The sequence below is a fragment of the Mucor velutinosus genome (assembly GCF_035048745.1).
Source record: "Mucor velutinosus strain NIH1002 chromosome Unknown tig00001553, whole genome shotgun sequence".
Classification (NCBI taxonomy): Eukaryota; Fungi; Mucoromycota; class Mucoromycetes; order Mucorales; family Mucoraceae; genus Mucor; species Mucor velutinosus.
Genome location: NW_027041930.1, coordinates 1,641,251 through 1,657,651, shown reverse-complemented (window position 1 = coordinate 1,657,651; position 16,401 = coordinate 1,641,251). Strand labels below are relative to the sequence as shown.

Genomic DNA, 16,401 nt, shown 5'->3' with positions numbered 1-16,401 from the left:
TTTTTTTTTCCACTCTTTGATACTATTCAACAACAATGTCAGAGGTTAAAGATACCAAGGAAGTACGTATCATCACTATAAGGCTGATATATTACTTGATTCACACGTATGATAGGCTTCTAGCACCTCTAACACTACAGAAAGTTCGACAAATGCCAATACTACTCCTAACAATGATACTAATAATACAACCACTTCTGCAACACCTACCACACCCACTAATAAAAGCACTACAACACCAAGCACAGAAACGCCAGCTGCTGAGCCACCTCAAGTAACTCGTCAAAAATACGAAGAAGCCAAACACGAACTACAAGCACTATTAGCAAGAAAGAAGCAAGTCGATACAAACTTGGTAATCTAGACATTTGTACAATTGAAATGCTAATTTTGGCTAATTTCCTGCCCATAGATTAACTTGGAAAATGCCATCTATCTCTTTGAAGGCTCTTACTTGGAAGATACGCAACAAAATGGAAATATCATTCGTGGTTTCGATGGCTATTTGACAAATCGACCTGACAGAAGAAAGCCAAAATTCACTGAATTAGACAGACTCTTTTCATTATCCTCATCGACATATCAAAAAGTAACGTTATATATGAGAATGCATACATTGTTTGGTTTCTTATGCTTGTAAAACATGTAGGCTCTTGCACAGAAGGAAGACAAGGATCAGGACTCTAGTCAGGACGATAGATCAGCGTCAGGTTCATTAACAGCTAGAAGAGAAAAGAAACGCAAACTCAAGGCACATGAAGGGATGAGGAAGAAGAAGAGCTCTGCAGGCAGAGATACAGAGGATGAGTTAGATGTTTGATTTGCTAATATTGTGAATAAACCAAACCTGTTTTTCTTGTTGCAAAACAATAAAAAAGAGGCTTCGGTATCATGCTTCCTGAATGTTCATTTACATTATTACCATAAGTAGAGTCAGTCTAATGAGTATTGGATTGTAAGGCGCTTCATCATGGTTTAATTTATATCAAAGATGCCCGCAAAGGTAGGTTTTAGAGGTTTATCTGCCTCCAAATGATTTTCATTCTAATTCTTATGAATCAACCAACATGCCAGCGATTAATGTGATGCTATTTTCTCCAAAGATAGCTAGTTTTTGAGACGGAATTCAGCTCGTCCTCATCATGGTTCAACCCCAAGGTTCATTTTCCGCTGCTTTCTCTTGTAGTATCCAGCTGCCACTGTAAGTAATCTCTTTTCCTCTTTGTCAATATGATTCCCACAATAGCTTTAAGGTCCCCTGAATTAGTGCAAAAGGTGTTGAAGGTAAACACATCAAAAACAACATGTTAAATAGTGATTTCCTAATGCGATGACTGCATTTGAAGAGTTTTATGGGTGCAGGAGGCTACGATGCACTTGTATTGCCAAAGGTACATTTCAAATGGGTGTATTTGACAGTTAGCTAAATATGATATGCTAGCTCAAAGTAATCAACAGTGAGAATGGTCGAGTTTCTGCTGAATTTCAGGTCGAAAAGCAACATTTGGTAAACTATCATCAATCTCCATTGCAATCACTCTGGGTTTAACAAACTGTAGAATAGACTTGAATCTGTCCATGGAGGTTTGTTGGCAACTGTTGTCGATATTGGCGGTTCTTTAGCTATCGCATCAAAGGGGCTTTTTGCCACTGGTGTAAGCACAGACATCAATATTAGTTACATCTCTGGTGTCAAGCAAGGGGAAACTATCAATATTGATGCTCGAGTAGATAAATTGGGTAAAACATTAGCTTTTACAACTGTAGAAATGTACAGCAAAGGTCGCTTAGGTAATGATGTCTCATCCATTTTGTTTGTGAGCAACATGCTGACCTCGCTTTTTGATGTAGTTGCCCTGGGCAGACATAACAAATTCGTGGCTCAGGCCTATAATCATCCCGAGAATTTGATCAAAAAATAAATTGGTATTTAGATAGTTGTCATGGCAACCAGATGTCAATGCTGAAAATTGGCATCTTTTTATACAGAATAGCTTGTTTTCTGCTGATCAAAATGGGTCAACCTTGGTATTGAGCCTAGTGGAGATTGCTTTGGTTCCACAAATGTGGGTACATATAACATTTCTTTTTTTTTTTTTTTTCGAAAAAAATCAATTTGTATTATAAAAAAACTCGCGTTTTCGTGCGTTCAAGCCCAGAATTGCGTCAAATACAACGCGCACAATTTATTTTTTTTTTTCGTAGAAAAAAAAAGGGGAGCAGGAAACTGTGCGACAATCAAATGATTGCTTGATTCAGAGAAGCAAATGTCATGATTCAGCTTCTTCTTCTTTCTCTACCTATTGAAAAAATAATAAAATGTCTTACAACGCCTTTCACCAATCCTCAAATTCAACACATCCCAACAAAAAATGCAAATACAGCGCTATGGAAAATCCTCAATGCCATTTACTGCATCCACAAAATAATAATAAATCCGAAATGATGGATGTCTCTCAAGTAAGTGTTCCACTCACAGTGCAACTGTTGTCAGAAAAAAAAAGAAAGCTGACTCATATGTCATAGCATTTAATATCGCTTCGAGCTAGACTTGGATTTGCACGCTTCAAATTGAATCAGGGTTGGGAGAAATCAACTATTTTCGATGTAGAGCAATTATGGAGACAAAAGCAGAGAAAAAATATCAACGATTTACCCAGACCAAGATTTACACAGAGAGAAATCATTGACAAAAGAATGTACATACCTTCTCCCGGTGCCAGACAAGCCAGAGCGAAACGAGATGGCCTTGTGCGCACGCTCTCCAATCCAATAGACGGCTGGCCAGAAAACTCGTCTGCATTGGCATCAAAAAAGAACCAAAAGCAACTCTATTTCCACCATTACCATCAGCCCACTCACAAAGAGACAATAAGCAGCAATATCAGCACAACAGAAGACAACTCAAATGTTGAAATAAATCAAAAACGCTCATTTTCAGCAGTTGACGAGTGTTCTTTAATCTCGGATGATGGAGCGATGCCAAAAGTTAGAAACTCGCTTGATTATCTATCATACGCCATTGCAATGACAGAAAAGCAGGATAGCTGCAATTCGCACATCTTGTATTGCTCTCAACCCTTACCAGATATCACTGAGATGGAGCCCAATCTTATGGATTCAGAGGACCAAGACCCAGTAGAAGAACTGTCTATAACCAACAATGCTAGCCCTCCATCATCCCCTACCACTTCTGCTGCAAAAACAATCATGATGTTTGTAAATAACTGTAATTCCTCACCATCACCATCTACATCGACAGAAGATTACAAGGGCAGATAGTCGTGCTCCAAGTGTTGTATTCCTCTATTGCAGTCTTTGTTCTTTTCTTTTTATTGCCTTATTGTACATTGCATCTATAGTCTATCGTGCTGCTCTCTAATCGCACTGAAGCATTACAAATAAAATACCAACGTTCAAACCAGTGTACACGAGTTTAGACAACCATGGGCAACCTGGTATCGTCTTTAAAACGCGTTGCATCTGTCCTTCCTTTGAGTGTTACAGGATGCCAAATGAATGCTTTACATCCTCTGATTCTGTTTTATCACCAATGCTAATCTGTTTGCTGCATATCACTGCAATTCTCATGAGCACACGCCATGAAAGATTTGAAAAGGCAGGCCACTTTGCTGTTATCGGTCAATTTTAGCTGATTACATACAGAGAAACCGTGTACAAGGCACTCTTTTGGATAGGCTTTTGACTTGTTTCATTGTAACAACGCGCTTAAAGAGTTTGGGAGGCGTCTTCAGCCATTTACACCCACCCAAACGTGCTCTTGGAGTGAATACTCGCTTCATCGACCAATTTCGCATGAATTCGCCTTCAAGTGCCGCGCTTTGTCGGCTTCAGACTGGATCAGATCATACCTATTATTTATTTCAAACAGTTTAAATCATTTTGTAACAACAAAACTAAAATGCTCCTTCGGGGAATGGACCATATTGAGCAATATCATCCTTCTTCTCGCCGTTCACTTCATAAGATATACGTAAACGAAGCTTGACGGTAGTCTAATGTATGAAAACGATCGCGTTAATAAATGCCTAAAGGTGATTTTCATCAGTTTTTACCTGTTGTGGGTTGTTAATTCTCATGAGTTGCTTTTCAGTAGTATTTGGCTGAACAACATGGCTACTAGCAGCATTCATTTGTAATCGTTGACTCTTTGGAACGGCAGCTTGGAACTGCAAGTCATTAATCACACCTTGAGATCCATTATTAGAGAACAAAACTTGGATATTAATGATGGCTGGGTTGGTACGGTCTTTGGATGGCAAAAGTCGAATGGTCAAACCGTTCTTTGTATATGCTTCATAACCACCTGCTGCTTGACTTGGTTGTGCGGTAGGTGTAGCTGGAGACCCCACTGAAGATGAAAGAGGGCTTGACGGCAATGCTTGTCCTAAGCCAGCAAGAGAATCCAAGCCGTATTGTGTGGAGGGTGATGCAGGTTGAGGTGCTGTTGATATCTCTCCACCCAATAGATCCATCAGACTGTTGGATGCTGTATTTGCGGATGCTGGAGCTGGAGAAGATGCTGCTAGTGCTGCTGGTTGAGGTGATCCTCCGCCGAATAAGTCTGCTAAAAGATCGACATTGGAAGCCTTTGGTGGTGCAGGGGATGATGCTGCAGCCGATGCTTGAGACATCATATCCACTTGTTCTGCGGCTCCTCCTCCGCCGCCGCCGCTTGTGCCTACACCCATGAGATCCAGCAATAAATCTTGGTCGCTAGGACCAGCTCTGGCACTTGTTGAAGCATGGCCAACACTGGGACTATCAGTAGATGAACTTTGATCAATGATAGTACGGACCTCAGGCACAGGCATACGCTCAAGCACAGCGGGACGAATGGAATCATAAGAAAAGAGGTTGGTATACTCGACAGCACGTTGTTGAATCTCGACCTCCATGCTGACAGTGTGTTCGTTGAGCAATTCCTTGATTTTTCCTTGTGCGCTGTTGTCGGATAGGCGGGAAGAAAGCTTCATAAGCGCTGTCATAACATATTCACGGGTAACCTGGTTGGCATAGGGACCCAACAAGATGGATTCTAGTAATTTGACGACCAAATAATCAGATACCTCAATAACAACGCCCTCTTCCTCTTCAAAATTGCCACTTCCAACGAGCACATCACCGTATTCACCAATGACCCAAACACTTGCCAAAACTAAACCCTCCTGTATATTCAAATACTGTCAGAATCAACCTCACACATGTGCCTTGCCAATGCCGACTTCCTACCTGGGAGATATCTTGTTTCAATGCCGAGTATAATTTTTGAACAGTGTATTGATGCAGATCAGACGTTTGAGCCACAAGACGAATAAATCCAGCAAGCACTTCTTCGCGCACAAATCCTCCAGCTAATTTCAGCATACGCAACATGGTATCGATGTGCCATCTCTGGTTGGGCGCAAACCTCTCAGCTGCAAGGGAGATCTTTGTAGTCATACCTTGCTTGAATTCTGAATCAGCGACTTCCAAAAATGCGAGGAGCTCTCTTGTAAGAACTCGAACATTGCCTTCGTTGATGAGTGCAAAACTCAACTCCAATGCACGACGACGGATGGAAATATCGCCATCACGGAGACAGTCGAGAATGATATTGCGATGTCTCTGCACAGCTTGTGTCTCGATGCCGACTGTCTTGTTTAATGTCTCTAATGCAACATATCTATGTGTGGAAATCAGTCAAGGTGATGCTGCCGTTTGGCTCAACTATGCCTTACCTGATATTGTTGTCTCTATTACTCAAAAACTTTCCAAGAATGTTGACAGCCAACACACGCAAGCCTGCCTCACTTTGAATGTCCATGATGGTCAAAACGGTTTCATACAGGATGGAATTGCCGACGTTTTTGTTACTCTCAGTGTTGGTAGCCACTTGAGCAAGGATATCGTTCATGGATTCAGATGCTTCTCGGTCATTCTTGGCAAGAATACGTAAAAGACGAAGGATTTTGACTTGAAGGAAAGGATCTGTAACGCCTGTAACATCGTGCTCAGGAGAGAACCCAGCACTGGCAAGGTTTTTGAGATGTCTGACCAAGAGCGGAACAGCCTGATATGTGTCAGCGTCAACCCACCACTAAACTGATGCCATCATAACAACATACCTTTCTAAAGATGGCAACATTCTCAGGATACTGTTGACACATTTCTGTTACCAGTGTGATGCCAGTAATCAGTACACCATGACTACGATCATTCAACAGGGACTTTGATCTCGAGATGAAATTTTCATGCAATTCAGGCACACGAAGAATGATTCTCAAGGCACACAAAGCAGCCTTCTTGCGGATATAGGTGTTGGAACTGCCCATAAGCTTCTCTACTTCTGAGCACAAATCACGAGCCATTTCCGACGAAGAAATGTTACCCATCGTACACAGAGCCAAACCAACTACAAACATGTTGCTATGGTTCAAATCACTAGAACACTTATTTAGTATGGCATGTTCTTCTCTCTTCCAGTGAGTATGGTATTACTTCTTCAAACTGTTAGTGACCAGAGTGAGTACTTCTGTCTTTTCATCAATCAAGAGCATGATACCCAGGTAGCCTAATCGTTTGTCGGCATATTTAGGGCTGGCAACCAATTTCAAGCACTCCATTTGGCCAAAATGAGCAGGATAACCGAGCATATGGATATATAACAACTTTGCTACATTGGTATGACGCGTGTCAGGGTTCTCATTCTTGAAAGCGGTTCTGATGTTGGCGCTTTCTTTCTGGATAACTGCTCTTTCCTCGGCTGCTGTCTTACAAGCTCGAACAGCTTTGATAAGATCTGATCAAACGATTTCAGTCAACATGTGCTAGTTTCTCGAGTGATATCTTGTCTTCTTACCCTTCAGTCTGAACAGAGGAAGCTTTGCAAGGATTTCTTGCGAAATTTTGTTGATACTATTCATCATCTTGGGCGAGGTTTTTCTGGTTGTTTAAACTGAGATGTTTGTCGAGGGGATTCTCTATCACTGAATAGAAGCTAGAATGTTGCTGTTGCTGTTATTGTTGTCTACTCGTCTCTCTATGTCTTGTTTCCTGAATGAAATACACACAAAAAAAGGCCAAGAAATGAAACAAAAGGAATATCAAATCGTTGGTTGGGAAAACTTTATAAACTTCCTCGCTCATCCACATATTACTCAGGTAACAATTTGTGTAAGTTCTTTAGTTTACAGCCACGTCACGCAAGAGAGATCTTTGAACATCAGATAACTGGGCTTTCCCATCAACAAGAGCACTCAAGGCCACGCTCACGCATGCTCTGTCGTGCTAGTCCACAGCAGATGTCTGTTGTATCGCCATGTTGCGGAATAGCGACTAGAAAGAGGCATTAAGACATGTTACAAAACGATGGAGGCTGCCATGATCTGAACATTGCATCGCAGCTATCGCCTCCAGTGTGCAAGCTTATGCTACTCAACCGAGTCTCTCTACAGCTGTTCAGTGCTGCTACTATGTTGCGCTTGATTTCTATATACATACAGATGCTGCTTTTTTCTTCTTTTTTGATATGCCCCCGAATGTAATGTAGTTCCTAGCTATGAACTTTGACCATTGAAGTGTTGGTGATTTGACTATACTTAGCCATCATTCTGAATGCATAAAGAATTAGAACCTTATCAGACCACCTAAATATTTATTATTCAAGGGACTAATCAACTAGGCATCTACAAAGTAGATTTTTATATGAGGTTGCATGATTCTATACAGAACTGCGTAATATTAGAAGGTTCATTTGAAAGTCTAATGTAAAATCATCCTTTCAAAAAGCTTTGTTTGATACCCACTTGGCAAACATAGCCAGAGCGTTTCTAGGTTGGTAATAAGGCACTTCATGTCCAGCCTCATAGATGCGAAGAAAAGTCATTAAACTTGTATTCTGAACCTGGCCTACTTCTTTACTCTGGAAAATCCAAGGTCTTAAGGTTTGGCTGTTGAATTCAACACTTCCTTTGAACTTTAAATCGGTTGTCAAGGCATAGTTTCCATACTACAAGAATGACATGCACTCAGTAATGTAATGAGTCATAATTTTTTGGGTGATGGCTGGCTTACCCAGTTGCATAGGTAGTCAGCATCTCCTACATAGTTTAGAACACGAACACCATGATTCAAGAGTGAGCTCAAATACAGCGCCGAGTTGCGCATGCTAGTATATATGAAATCAGACTCTACATAGAAAGAAAGCGAGTTGCTTCTTACCCCTCTCCAGCGTTAATCATGGCATAGTACTACAAGAAACCGTGTGTGAGCTTACGCATGTATATATAGTAACAGACTTACTGGCGGATCAGCACATTGTTGGTATTTCATGTGCTTTACGCCAATTGCTCGTTGAAGATCAGGAAGATCTAGTAGATTTATAAAGTCTTCAGGCGGTGTTACAGTTGAGCTAGACTGCCTGACATCGTAGACATTTCGTCCTGATCTGCTGAACAGACCGTCTACATTTGCATTACAATATCCATCGGCAGCAACACAGTCGTTTCGGCGATTTGAGGCGTAGCATTTCTCGACTATCAAAAAAGATAGTATGAATAACACGCTCATTATATCTACAGACTAGCTGCTAGGTTATGCATTACTCAGCTTGGCACATCGCTTGTAATTAGTTCTCATTTGAGCACATAAATACTCGGGCAAAAGCTGACCATCTAAACTTGTTGTTAGATCAATACTGCACTCATGTAATCACTTACAGTTAGATTCACATGCCATTTGAGCCGCATACTTTAATTGAATTAATGGATTGATCCATCCGTTACCAATACCAACAGACTGAATAGGTATCACTTGATTCACTGCTTCTAGATTTCTCTTGACAATATACTCTGCATAGATTGGAATATAACGACCAGCGAAAGACTCTCCAAAGAGATGGAAGGGCAGTTTACTGTACTTGGGAAAAGCCTCATAAAATAGCTGAATCGCTTGATAAAATGCCACGGCGCTTGTCTCTACTTGTGAATCAATCTTATCTCCATATGAATAGCCAACGCCACTAGGCTGTTATTTTCAAATTAGTTCGAGAACTGCAAATTCAGTATTTTCTTTACCTGGTCAATAAAGAGCATATTAGAGAACCTTGTCCAAGTGTACGGATTGTATGTAACTTCGGTGCCATTCTTTCCACTTCTGCAAGGTCCATTTTCTTGCCATAAACCGCTAGAATGAATTTCATATTAGCAGTAATTGGGAATAAGCCTAACTATGGCATATATTTACATCATGCTAGAACAGCCAGGACCTCCATTTAACCAAACTGTCAAAGGCTTCTCTTCTGGTTTACTTTTGCTTTCAAAGAACCAAAAAAAGTACTTTTCTGTACCCATCTCCAAGTATCCAGAGTGCTAATACAACGCATAAGTAGATGACTTATGCTCAAATGTCTAAATCAAAACTATACCTGAGTCACATTAGGATCGCACAACTGTGGATTTACAAATCGAACGCTGTAATTAGAGTTTAGTACACTGCTAAAGTGATTGTAATTGATGTCGTCTGTCGAGTGAGTGATTGGAAGAGAAGTAGCTGCGATGCTTCTAGCAACGAAAACCATCGATGCTATTAATAGCACGCGCATGACCATAAAGGTGAAATTGATGAAAGAAGTCAAGCACTTTACTTGTTTGCTCTATTCATGATGCTGCGCTTATATAGTCAAAAATATTACCGAGAACAAGTTAATGTTGATAATTTACGATCGCTTATCAGTCGTTTTCCGGATAACAAATTTCCTCAAGTAGTATGCCCTTGGTGTTTGGCGTCTCTCCTTTTTGTACAATCAATGCATTATGTTTCCAAATCTCTATCATCACTATCGGCTATCTGCACATTTGCATCTTTAAGCTTTTGTTACCGTTGCCAATAAGTCTTAATAAGCGACCATGATCTGTCCAAGGCTTTATTGATTTTCATTACGTCCGTTTTGAGAGTAAACAAAGCGCTACATGCACTACTTTCAGTGCAAAGTGCAAAAATAAGATGCCTGCTAACAGAATCGAACTGTTGACCTTCTGCTTACTAGGCAGACGCTCTGCCAACTGAGCCAAGAAGGCAAGATTGATGAAAATCAATCCAAAATAGTGTCCATAATCTAATACCAAAATTATTTTCGTCGCACTGCAATTTGTTGATGTATTACCCTTTATTTCCCTAGGGGTAATATATGAATATCTTTTTTGCAGGTAGATAATAGGTTTTTTTAAAAGCTCTCTAGATTGGGAAACAAGTACTAAAAAAATTATAGTTATACTATGTTGAATATGATACAAGCCTTTCGACACTTCGGGTGGCTTCCTGACCTTGTACGCTTTGCTTCGGTGGAAACCAGCCTACACTCAAACGGCTCGCGATGCCGCGGGTCTTTGGCTAATATCGTAAAGTTAATATAGCTAAGATGTTAGAAAAACCTTGATTGTTGATTGATATAAATCACTAATCAAATGAAAGTTTATGCCCAATGGTTCTTTACCTTTGCTTCGCTTCGGTGAGAACCAACCAGCACAGTGACAGCTCGCGCTACCGATTGTCCTTGCGTATCTTATTAAAATACTACTACTTTTATGTTGACCCTCTACTTACATTGAACACCTTTCATAATACTTGTGGATCTGATTTTTATGTGATGCGTGCTCTACAACCATATATACCGTATGTGGCTACTCTACAAGTTTTATATAGGTTTAAAGGGATTTGTTAAGCACAAAGAATAAAAGGATTATTATTTGTAGCTTATAAAAAATGTTCAATATTATAAAAACAAGAAAAGACTTATTTGAATAAGATCAGACACAAAAACTAAAGATTTATTGATGAAGACAAGAGTTATTCTATTTATACTAAGTTCTGAATGCCAAAGTAGCAATTTATCTTGTACAACGCTTATCACATCTGGTGAACCTCGGTATTTAGATAGCTGAGATGCACTTCACTTATCATAGCTTGTCCATGTTGTTGCACAACACAGACATATCTACCCATCAAGAATACCTTAATCTTTATAGACAGTTGTAGCCCTTCTGGCACAACAGGCACAATATATCCGACATCCGATTCTGCCTTTACCGAAAAAGAAGGATTAACTGCCCGGTAAGCAATGTTGATACGAGCTTGAGTGATCGTAGAGCAGAGATCTACCACAAGACTGCGCATTTCTGCTAACATGGCACAGAAGCGTTCCAAATTGGCATTGTTGCCGTCGTGAGTGATCATCTCATTGGCAAGGACGTCCAGAGGGCGGAGGATAGCTGATGTCTGATATTGAAGGTGCTTCAGAGAGTTGTCTTCGATCTTTTGGCCCTTATTTATTATTTGTTCGGCAGATGGAACGATAGCCCGGGAACGGTATTCCAACTGGGCAACTGGAGAATATTATGTCTCAATAATTGCCTTGCGATCGGCAGGTGCCATTGGTTTGGAAGTGTGGATAGGGGTATCCATGTGCAGGATGTTTACCTGGGCCTCGGATGGTGTCCATTCATAATGAGGACGGGTGCTGAGTGAATGTAGGGTAGGAGGGGCAGTATTATCTTCTGACTGCATAGGAGTGGGATTGATAACCTGGGCCAATTGAGCTTGGAGAGTAGCCATTTGTTCCTGCATGGCGGTGAGTTGTTGTTCGACGGAGGACATTGAAAACCGTGTAAATAATACAAATTTGGATTGTTTTAAAGAAAATAAGCTGGTAATGACCGAGCAAAAAAGAAGATTGATAGTATAATGATTAGATTTCTTTCCTTTATATATCTTTGAATTCGCTATGAAATAAAGCTTCAATAAGATTCTAGCATAATAACATTTCCTATTTTGTTCTGACGGTCTCAAGAAATTTCTTTCGACCTAAAATTTGACCGAGCATTTTAAAAATCAGAGCGTACGAAAAGGGCCATATTAACTTGCTGGTTTCAAGTTATTAAGAGATACGTGACATGTCGAAGAATCTTGTTGTCAAGACTAGACAACTGTAGCTTGCTTTATTCGATAATAATAAGATTTGCAATTTAAGGTATGCATATTCCCCCGCTTAAAAATAGCATCTCTGATGTCAATTGACTCATCAAGTAAACATTTCCAGTATAATGTTTTCACTTAGAAGTTGCTCCAATATCATTATTCTACAACATATTTGAGTTTGACGAGATTCTAATTTTTTTACCTATGAAGACCTGTATGTACAAAATGTTTTTTGATTTTGAGGTTTTCAATTTTTGGACGGTCGAACATCGATTTTTGAAATATCGATGCTAGAGCTCTGAGACTAGCATGGTTGTTGAGAAATCTGTGATTATTTCAGAAAATGGTTAAATATGAAAGGAAGCATCTTGGATGACCAAGCGTGTTGTGATGTTGTTGTTGTGTAGAGCAAAGCAAAGGAAGAGAATATATAATTAATACAGAAGAAGTCAGGTTGAGTTGGCAGTTAAGCAAAGAATAGCGTCCACTGTTCTTTTTTATATTGTTTACGTTAAACTTTCCTCACTTAAGTATTTGACAACCAACAAACGTAGCGTCTGAAAATCAGTTTATCTGTTTAGCAACCTCTCAGAGTTGGTGGTGGTATATAATGGTTCAGAAACAAAAGACTCTAGCATCAGCACAAAGTTTGGAATAGCTGTTTCCCCCCCTTTACGTAAATTGCGCAACAGGCCTTTGACCTTTTGCCAAACCACAGCAAAATAACTTATCACCAAGCGGTTTTCAATACAATGCTTTGAAACACCTTATCTAACGATCTATTACTACGTGTAATCACTCGTAACTAACAGGTTCCTATAGGAAGCTCCCTGTTCAAAGTTGCCTTATTTCGAAAATCATCTATTTCTCAGCTAACAATCCATCCAATCTAAAATCTAATGACACCATCGTTCTTCTTACAAGGTGGTATAGGAGCATGCTACTTTCAAAGCGAATTTCAATTCGAAATTCAGAGAAATCAAAAGAGAAACAAAAGCGGAATAGAGAAAAGATGCGAGCGATGATTCCAAGGTATAGCCCATGCTCTCAGTTACAAGCCATATTGAACCGTTTTACAAAGAGCAGGCCAAAATCAGGACTACATCAGGTGAGGGGAACAACCACAGCCTTACTTTCTCGGTGGCAATAATTAATACTTACTGAATTGCGAAAACAGTGACTCGATCAATCTACAAGTCAGTGAAGCATTGCACATACAGTTGGATAGAAGTTGCAAAAGTGTACCTCAGTCCGTTGTAGCGAGCGACATTGAACTTGTACTATTGGAATGCTATGCAGAACTAATCTAACACCTGCTATACACTGACTGTTGCCAACGGAACATGATTGAGCTGACTGGAGCTATTTTTAATATAAAGTTCACGTATTTTATTTTACAATGGATGAGAGAATGCAGATTAGTAAAGGATATATGGTATGCAGCCATTTAGTTGAAGATTTTGTCCCAATTCCATTGTCTACGAATAAAGGGATGTGCTTCTGTATTGAATACGAACTTGTCCAAAGAAATGATTTCAGGAGGACTGAATAACAAATACAAATACTTGAATGTTTCGGCAAAAAGGAAGCTCTCCATCGAATCAATCTGATTGAATCCTTCCAGCGGTTCTCCTTCGTCATCTTCATCTTCGCCTCTGATTTTATCCACATTGCGAATGGTAGCATAGGCGCTCTTTGTCTTGCAATGCTTTTCAATGGCTTGGTATATTTCCCATCCATACTCCTACAGCATTGAAAATAATGAGGCTTTCGTTGGTAACACTTGTGTGTGTGTCATACCTGATATTTCTGATCTCCTGTGATTCTATAAAGTATAAATAAGCTTTCTACTGTTTCTGGACGCAGAATATATCTCTTGTCGCCAAAAAATAATGAGTCGGGTCTCTCTTTCACAGGTGGTAACTTGTAATCAACAAAATACTCTTGCGATTTCTCCTCCTCTTCCTCCAAAACCTTTTGTTGTGCCTCAACCCTCTCCACCAATGATTCGTTGGATTGTGTTTTGATCAATGGGTTCTGCAATTCATCATCATACCACCAGTCTCTCGCTAATTGAAGCTCTTCTTTCGTCTTGTTGAACGTCATGGGATTATATGCTTCTGTCTTGGAAACCACCCAATTTTCTGGACTTAAACCCGTCTTTGTTGTACGATACATGAAAACACATGTTTCCATGAGACCTTTGGCAATTTCCATATCCTCTGGCTCGTTAAACGTCTTTGCTCCCATAGCCAACATACCTGGCACAAAGCAAGTCAAGTGATCCATTGCGTCCTTGGATGTGCTGGTTTGCGTGTTGAAAGGCGGTAGTAACAACATGTCGTATCCTGGGATTTGGCGGAGCATGTATTGCTTCATGCTTTTGATTGATTGCATGTCTGTAAAGTGTAACTTAGCATTGTCATACAACTCTCAAATCAAGGCAACTTACACATTCGTCCGTACTGTGGAATAGTACCATCCACCAATAGATGCTCTTTTAAAAAGTACTATAAATACATCAATACAACCGTAAAATGGCAATATAGACCACGAATGTATGTATGTTTACCTCGAATGCACTATCTCCCATTGCACCAAATGTCGTGATAGCTGTAGCAGAAACCAACCCGTCAGAATTGCATGTGAGGCTCTTCAAATGCGTTTACTATACGCTACCATCCTTAAATCTTCCCTTATGCGTATCAATTGATGTTGGATACAATCCCTTGATGTAAATGCCATGCTCGTACCCCATTTTATCCAAAAAATCAGTAATTGCTTGAGCCTAATTTTACAGAAATTCAATCGCTAAATTTCATGGCAGATAAATATTGTATTTCTTACCTTTTGACTATATATGGGATTGCCTGAAAGCTGAGACAGCATCATAAACTCGAGTTGAACTGTGCCTACTTCAGCAATCAAGGTCTCTCTGTTGTTTGATTTATTTCTTTCAGGAGAAAACGCAAATATGTATGTCAATCGTACGGATCGCACACACAGACGATTCCAAACTTACTGCACTGGGTTCCAGAGATGATGGGGAAGCCCTGAGGGCGTCTCAAAAGCAGGCAACAATTCCTGCGCCAATTTCTCTGCTTTTTGAAGCAGTATATCTTGCTTTCTTTCAGTCAATTCAAATGCACTCAGAAACCCTCCCAAATATCGAATAATGGATTCAAATACGCTGATGTCTTCATCCACTTTAAAGTTGATCTTGTGTAAACGAGGCATCACCTTGAGAAATTCGCCTGGTAGCTCCATCACAGCTAATGTGCTTAAGGCATCGACCATGGTTGCACCCCATCCGCCAAAGGGATCTTTGGGCTTGTTGGAGAGAGGCTTCAATTCATCATGGCCAAAAGCGTATGTTGCTATTTAATATAAATCAGCGATCCAGATGCCTGTATTGATAGAATATATTGTAATTTCACCTACTGTAACCCTTCCAGCCATGAAGGAATGACTTCTTGATCGCTGCTCGTCGTCTCTCTCTTAATCGAGTATATGCTAATGGCTCAGGGCCAAAATCATGTTGAATCTGGGGTAATTTAGACAAGAATCCACCAAAACCTAATAGAATATTCTGCTTTGGTGCTGGTTGTGTAGCTGGTTCTTCTGATGGCGTTTCAATACGAGTATCTCTATCATTAGCTGTGGTTTGCGAAGATAGATTGGCTCCATCCAGGGGTAACTTTGATGAGCCTGTTAGCATCCACATTTGTCCCATCAACAAAACGAAGCATAGTGAGAGAATAAATAGCCTCCATCGCTTTGGAATTTGTTTGAAATATGCTAAAACCATCTTCTATATTAGTAGAAAGAATAAACAAGAGAGAAAGACAGGAAGAAATGAAAAAAAAGAGGTATTTTATGTAGTAAAGACTTAAAAGGCAGATCAAATGAAGAATCCCTCGGTTCCTCCTATTTTTGGCTGGCATTTGAACGACGGACGAAAAAATCTGCTTGTGTACCTTGGAAGTGATATACAAGTATGCCAGTGTGTAACATTGAATAATTTAATCATAATTAAGAGAGGCTGTGCAGTATAAGATGGAGATTCCTGATGCCAGTAAGTAATCTGGATCAGTTTGAATGCAGAAATTTATAGCAATTTTTTGTACAATGTCTATTTTTACAATGTTTGGAAGCATGCCATCTAAATGAGATTTGATACCACACTATTTCAAAACTAAACAAAAAAAAACAAAAAAAAAGCTTAGCACTTGATTGATCTATCAAAAGGATATCCGTGATGCGTTTGTTAAGTAACAAATGCACTTTGGTGATGAAAGTGTGCACATTGCTAATATTCGCCATCGGCTTGGATCAAAGGTCTATATTGTCACAAACCAAATCATGATACTCTACAAGAAAACGTGGCATTGATGAACAAAAAGCCAAAATTTCAAGAAATCACAA

General features: G+C 39.8%; 7 protein-coding genes and 1 non-coding gene across 8 annotated transcripts; 3 read left to right on the top strand and 5 right to left on the bottom strand.

Annotated features, from left to right (window-relative positions):
- Window positions 1-35: 35 nt before the first annotated feature.
- Window positions 36-820, top strand: ATC70_007908 (uncharacterized protein; the record flags this gene model as incomplete). The annotated part of the gene is made up of 4 exons (XM_064827164.1): window positions 36-62; window positions 116-355; window positions 413-589; window positions 650-820. 4 exons carry the CDS (start codon window positions 36-38, stop codon window positions 818-820), a joined length of 615 nt encoding a protein of 204 aa, XP_064676221.1.
- Window positions 821-1,230: 410 nt separating this feature from the next.
- On the top strand, window positions 1,231-1,922 carry ATC70_007907 (uncharacterized protein; the record flags this gene model as incomplete). Its single annotated transcript, XM_064827163.1, has 5 exons — window positions 1,231-1,284; window positions 1,347-1,391; window positions 1,442-1,507; window positions 1,560-1,791; window positions 1,852-1,922. The coding sequence occupies 5 exons, from the start codon at window positions 1,231-1,233 to the stop codon at window positions 1,920-1,922; spliced, it is 468 nt and encodes a 155-aa protein (XP_064676220.1).
- Window positions 1,923-2,319: 397 nt separating this feature from the next.
- ATC70_007906 (uncharacterized protein) lies at window positions 2,320-3,282 on the top strand (the record flags this gene model as incomplete). Its single annotated transcript, XM_064827162.1, has 2 exons — window positions 2,320-2,460; window positions 2,527-3,282. The coding sequence occupies 2 exons, from the start codon at window positions 2,320-2,322 to the stop codon at window positions 3,280-3,282; spliced, it is 897 nt and encodes a 298-aa protein (XP_064676219.1).
- A 635-nt stretch (window positions 3,283-3,917) lies between these two features.
- Window positions 3,918-6,929, bottom strand: ATC70_007905 (uncharacterized protein; the record flags this gene model as incomplete). The annotated part of the gene is made up of 7 exons (XM_064827161.1): window positions 3,918-4,016; window positions 4,077-5,189; window positions 5,254-5,686; window positions 5,742-6,073; window positions 6,129-6,444; window positions 6,502-6,802; window positions 6,863-6,929. The coding sequence occupies 7 exons, from the start codon at window positions 6,927-6,929 to the stop codon at window positions 3,918-3,920; spliced, it is 2,661 nt and encodes an 886-aa protein (XP_064676218.1).
- Window positions 6,930-7,783: 854 nt separating this feature from the next.
- On the bottom strand, window positions 7,784-9,580 carry ATC70_007904 (uncharacterized protein; the record flags this gene model as incomplete). Its single annotated transcript, XM_064827160.1, has 9 exons — window positions 7,784-8,011; window positions 8,077-8,170; window positions 8,224-8,252; window positions 8,305-8,537; window positions 8,607-8,675; window positions 8,721-9,027; window positions 9,078-9,186; window positions 9,247-9,371; window positions 9,428-9,580. 9 exons carry the CDS (start codon window positions 9,578-9,580, stop codon window positions 7,784-7,786), a joined length of 1,347 nt encoding a protein of 448 aa, XP_064676217.1.
- A 426-nt stretch (window positions 9,581-10,006) lies between these two features.
- ATC70_007903 lies at window positions 10,007-10,079 on the bottom strand. The gene has a single exon. It is a non-coding gene; the product is annotated as a tRNA-Thr (tRNA).
- Window positions 10,080-10,908: 829 nt separating this feature from the next.
- On the bottom strand, window positions 10,909-11,655 carry ATC70_007902 (uncharacterized protein; the record flags this gene model as incomplete). Its single annotated transcript, XM_064827159.1, has 2 exons — window positions 10,909-11,376; window positions 11,479-11,655. 2 exons carry the CDS (start codon window positions 11,653-11,655, stop codon window positions 10,909-10,911), a joined length of 645 nt encoding a protein of 214 aa, XP_064676216.1.
- A 1,768-nt stretch (window positions 11,656-13,423) lies between these two features.
- ATC70_007901 (uncharacterized protein) lies at window positions 13,424-15,700 on the bottom strand (the record flags this gene model as incomplete). The annotated part of the gene is made up of 8 exons (XM_064827158.1): window positions 13,424-13,720; window positions 13,777-14,375; window positions 14,429-14,486; window positions 14,549-14,589; window positions 14,656-14,764; window positions 14,824-14,929; window positions 14,999-15,353; window positions 15,418-15,700. 8 exons carry the CDS (start codon window positions 15,698-15,700, stop codon window positions 13,424-13,426), a joined length of 1,848 nt encoding a protein of 615 aa, XP_064676215.1.
- Between the last annotated feature and the right edge of the window lie 701 nt (window positions 15,701-16,401).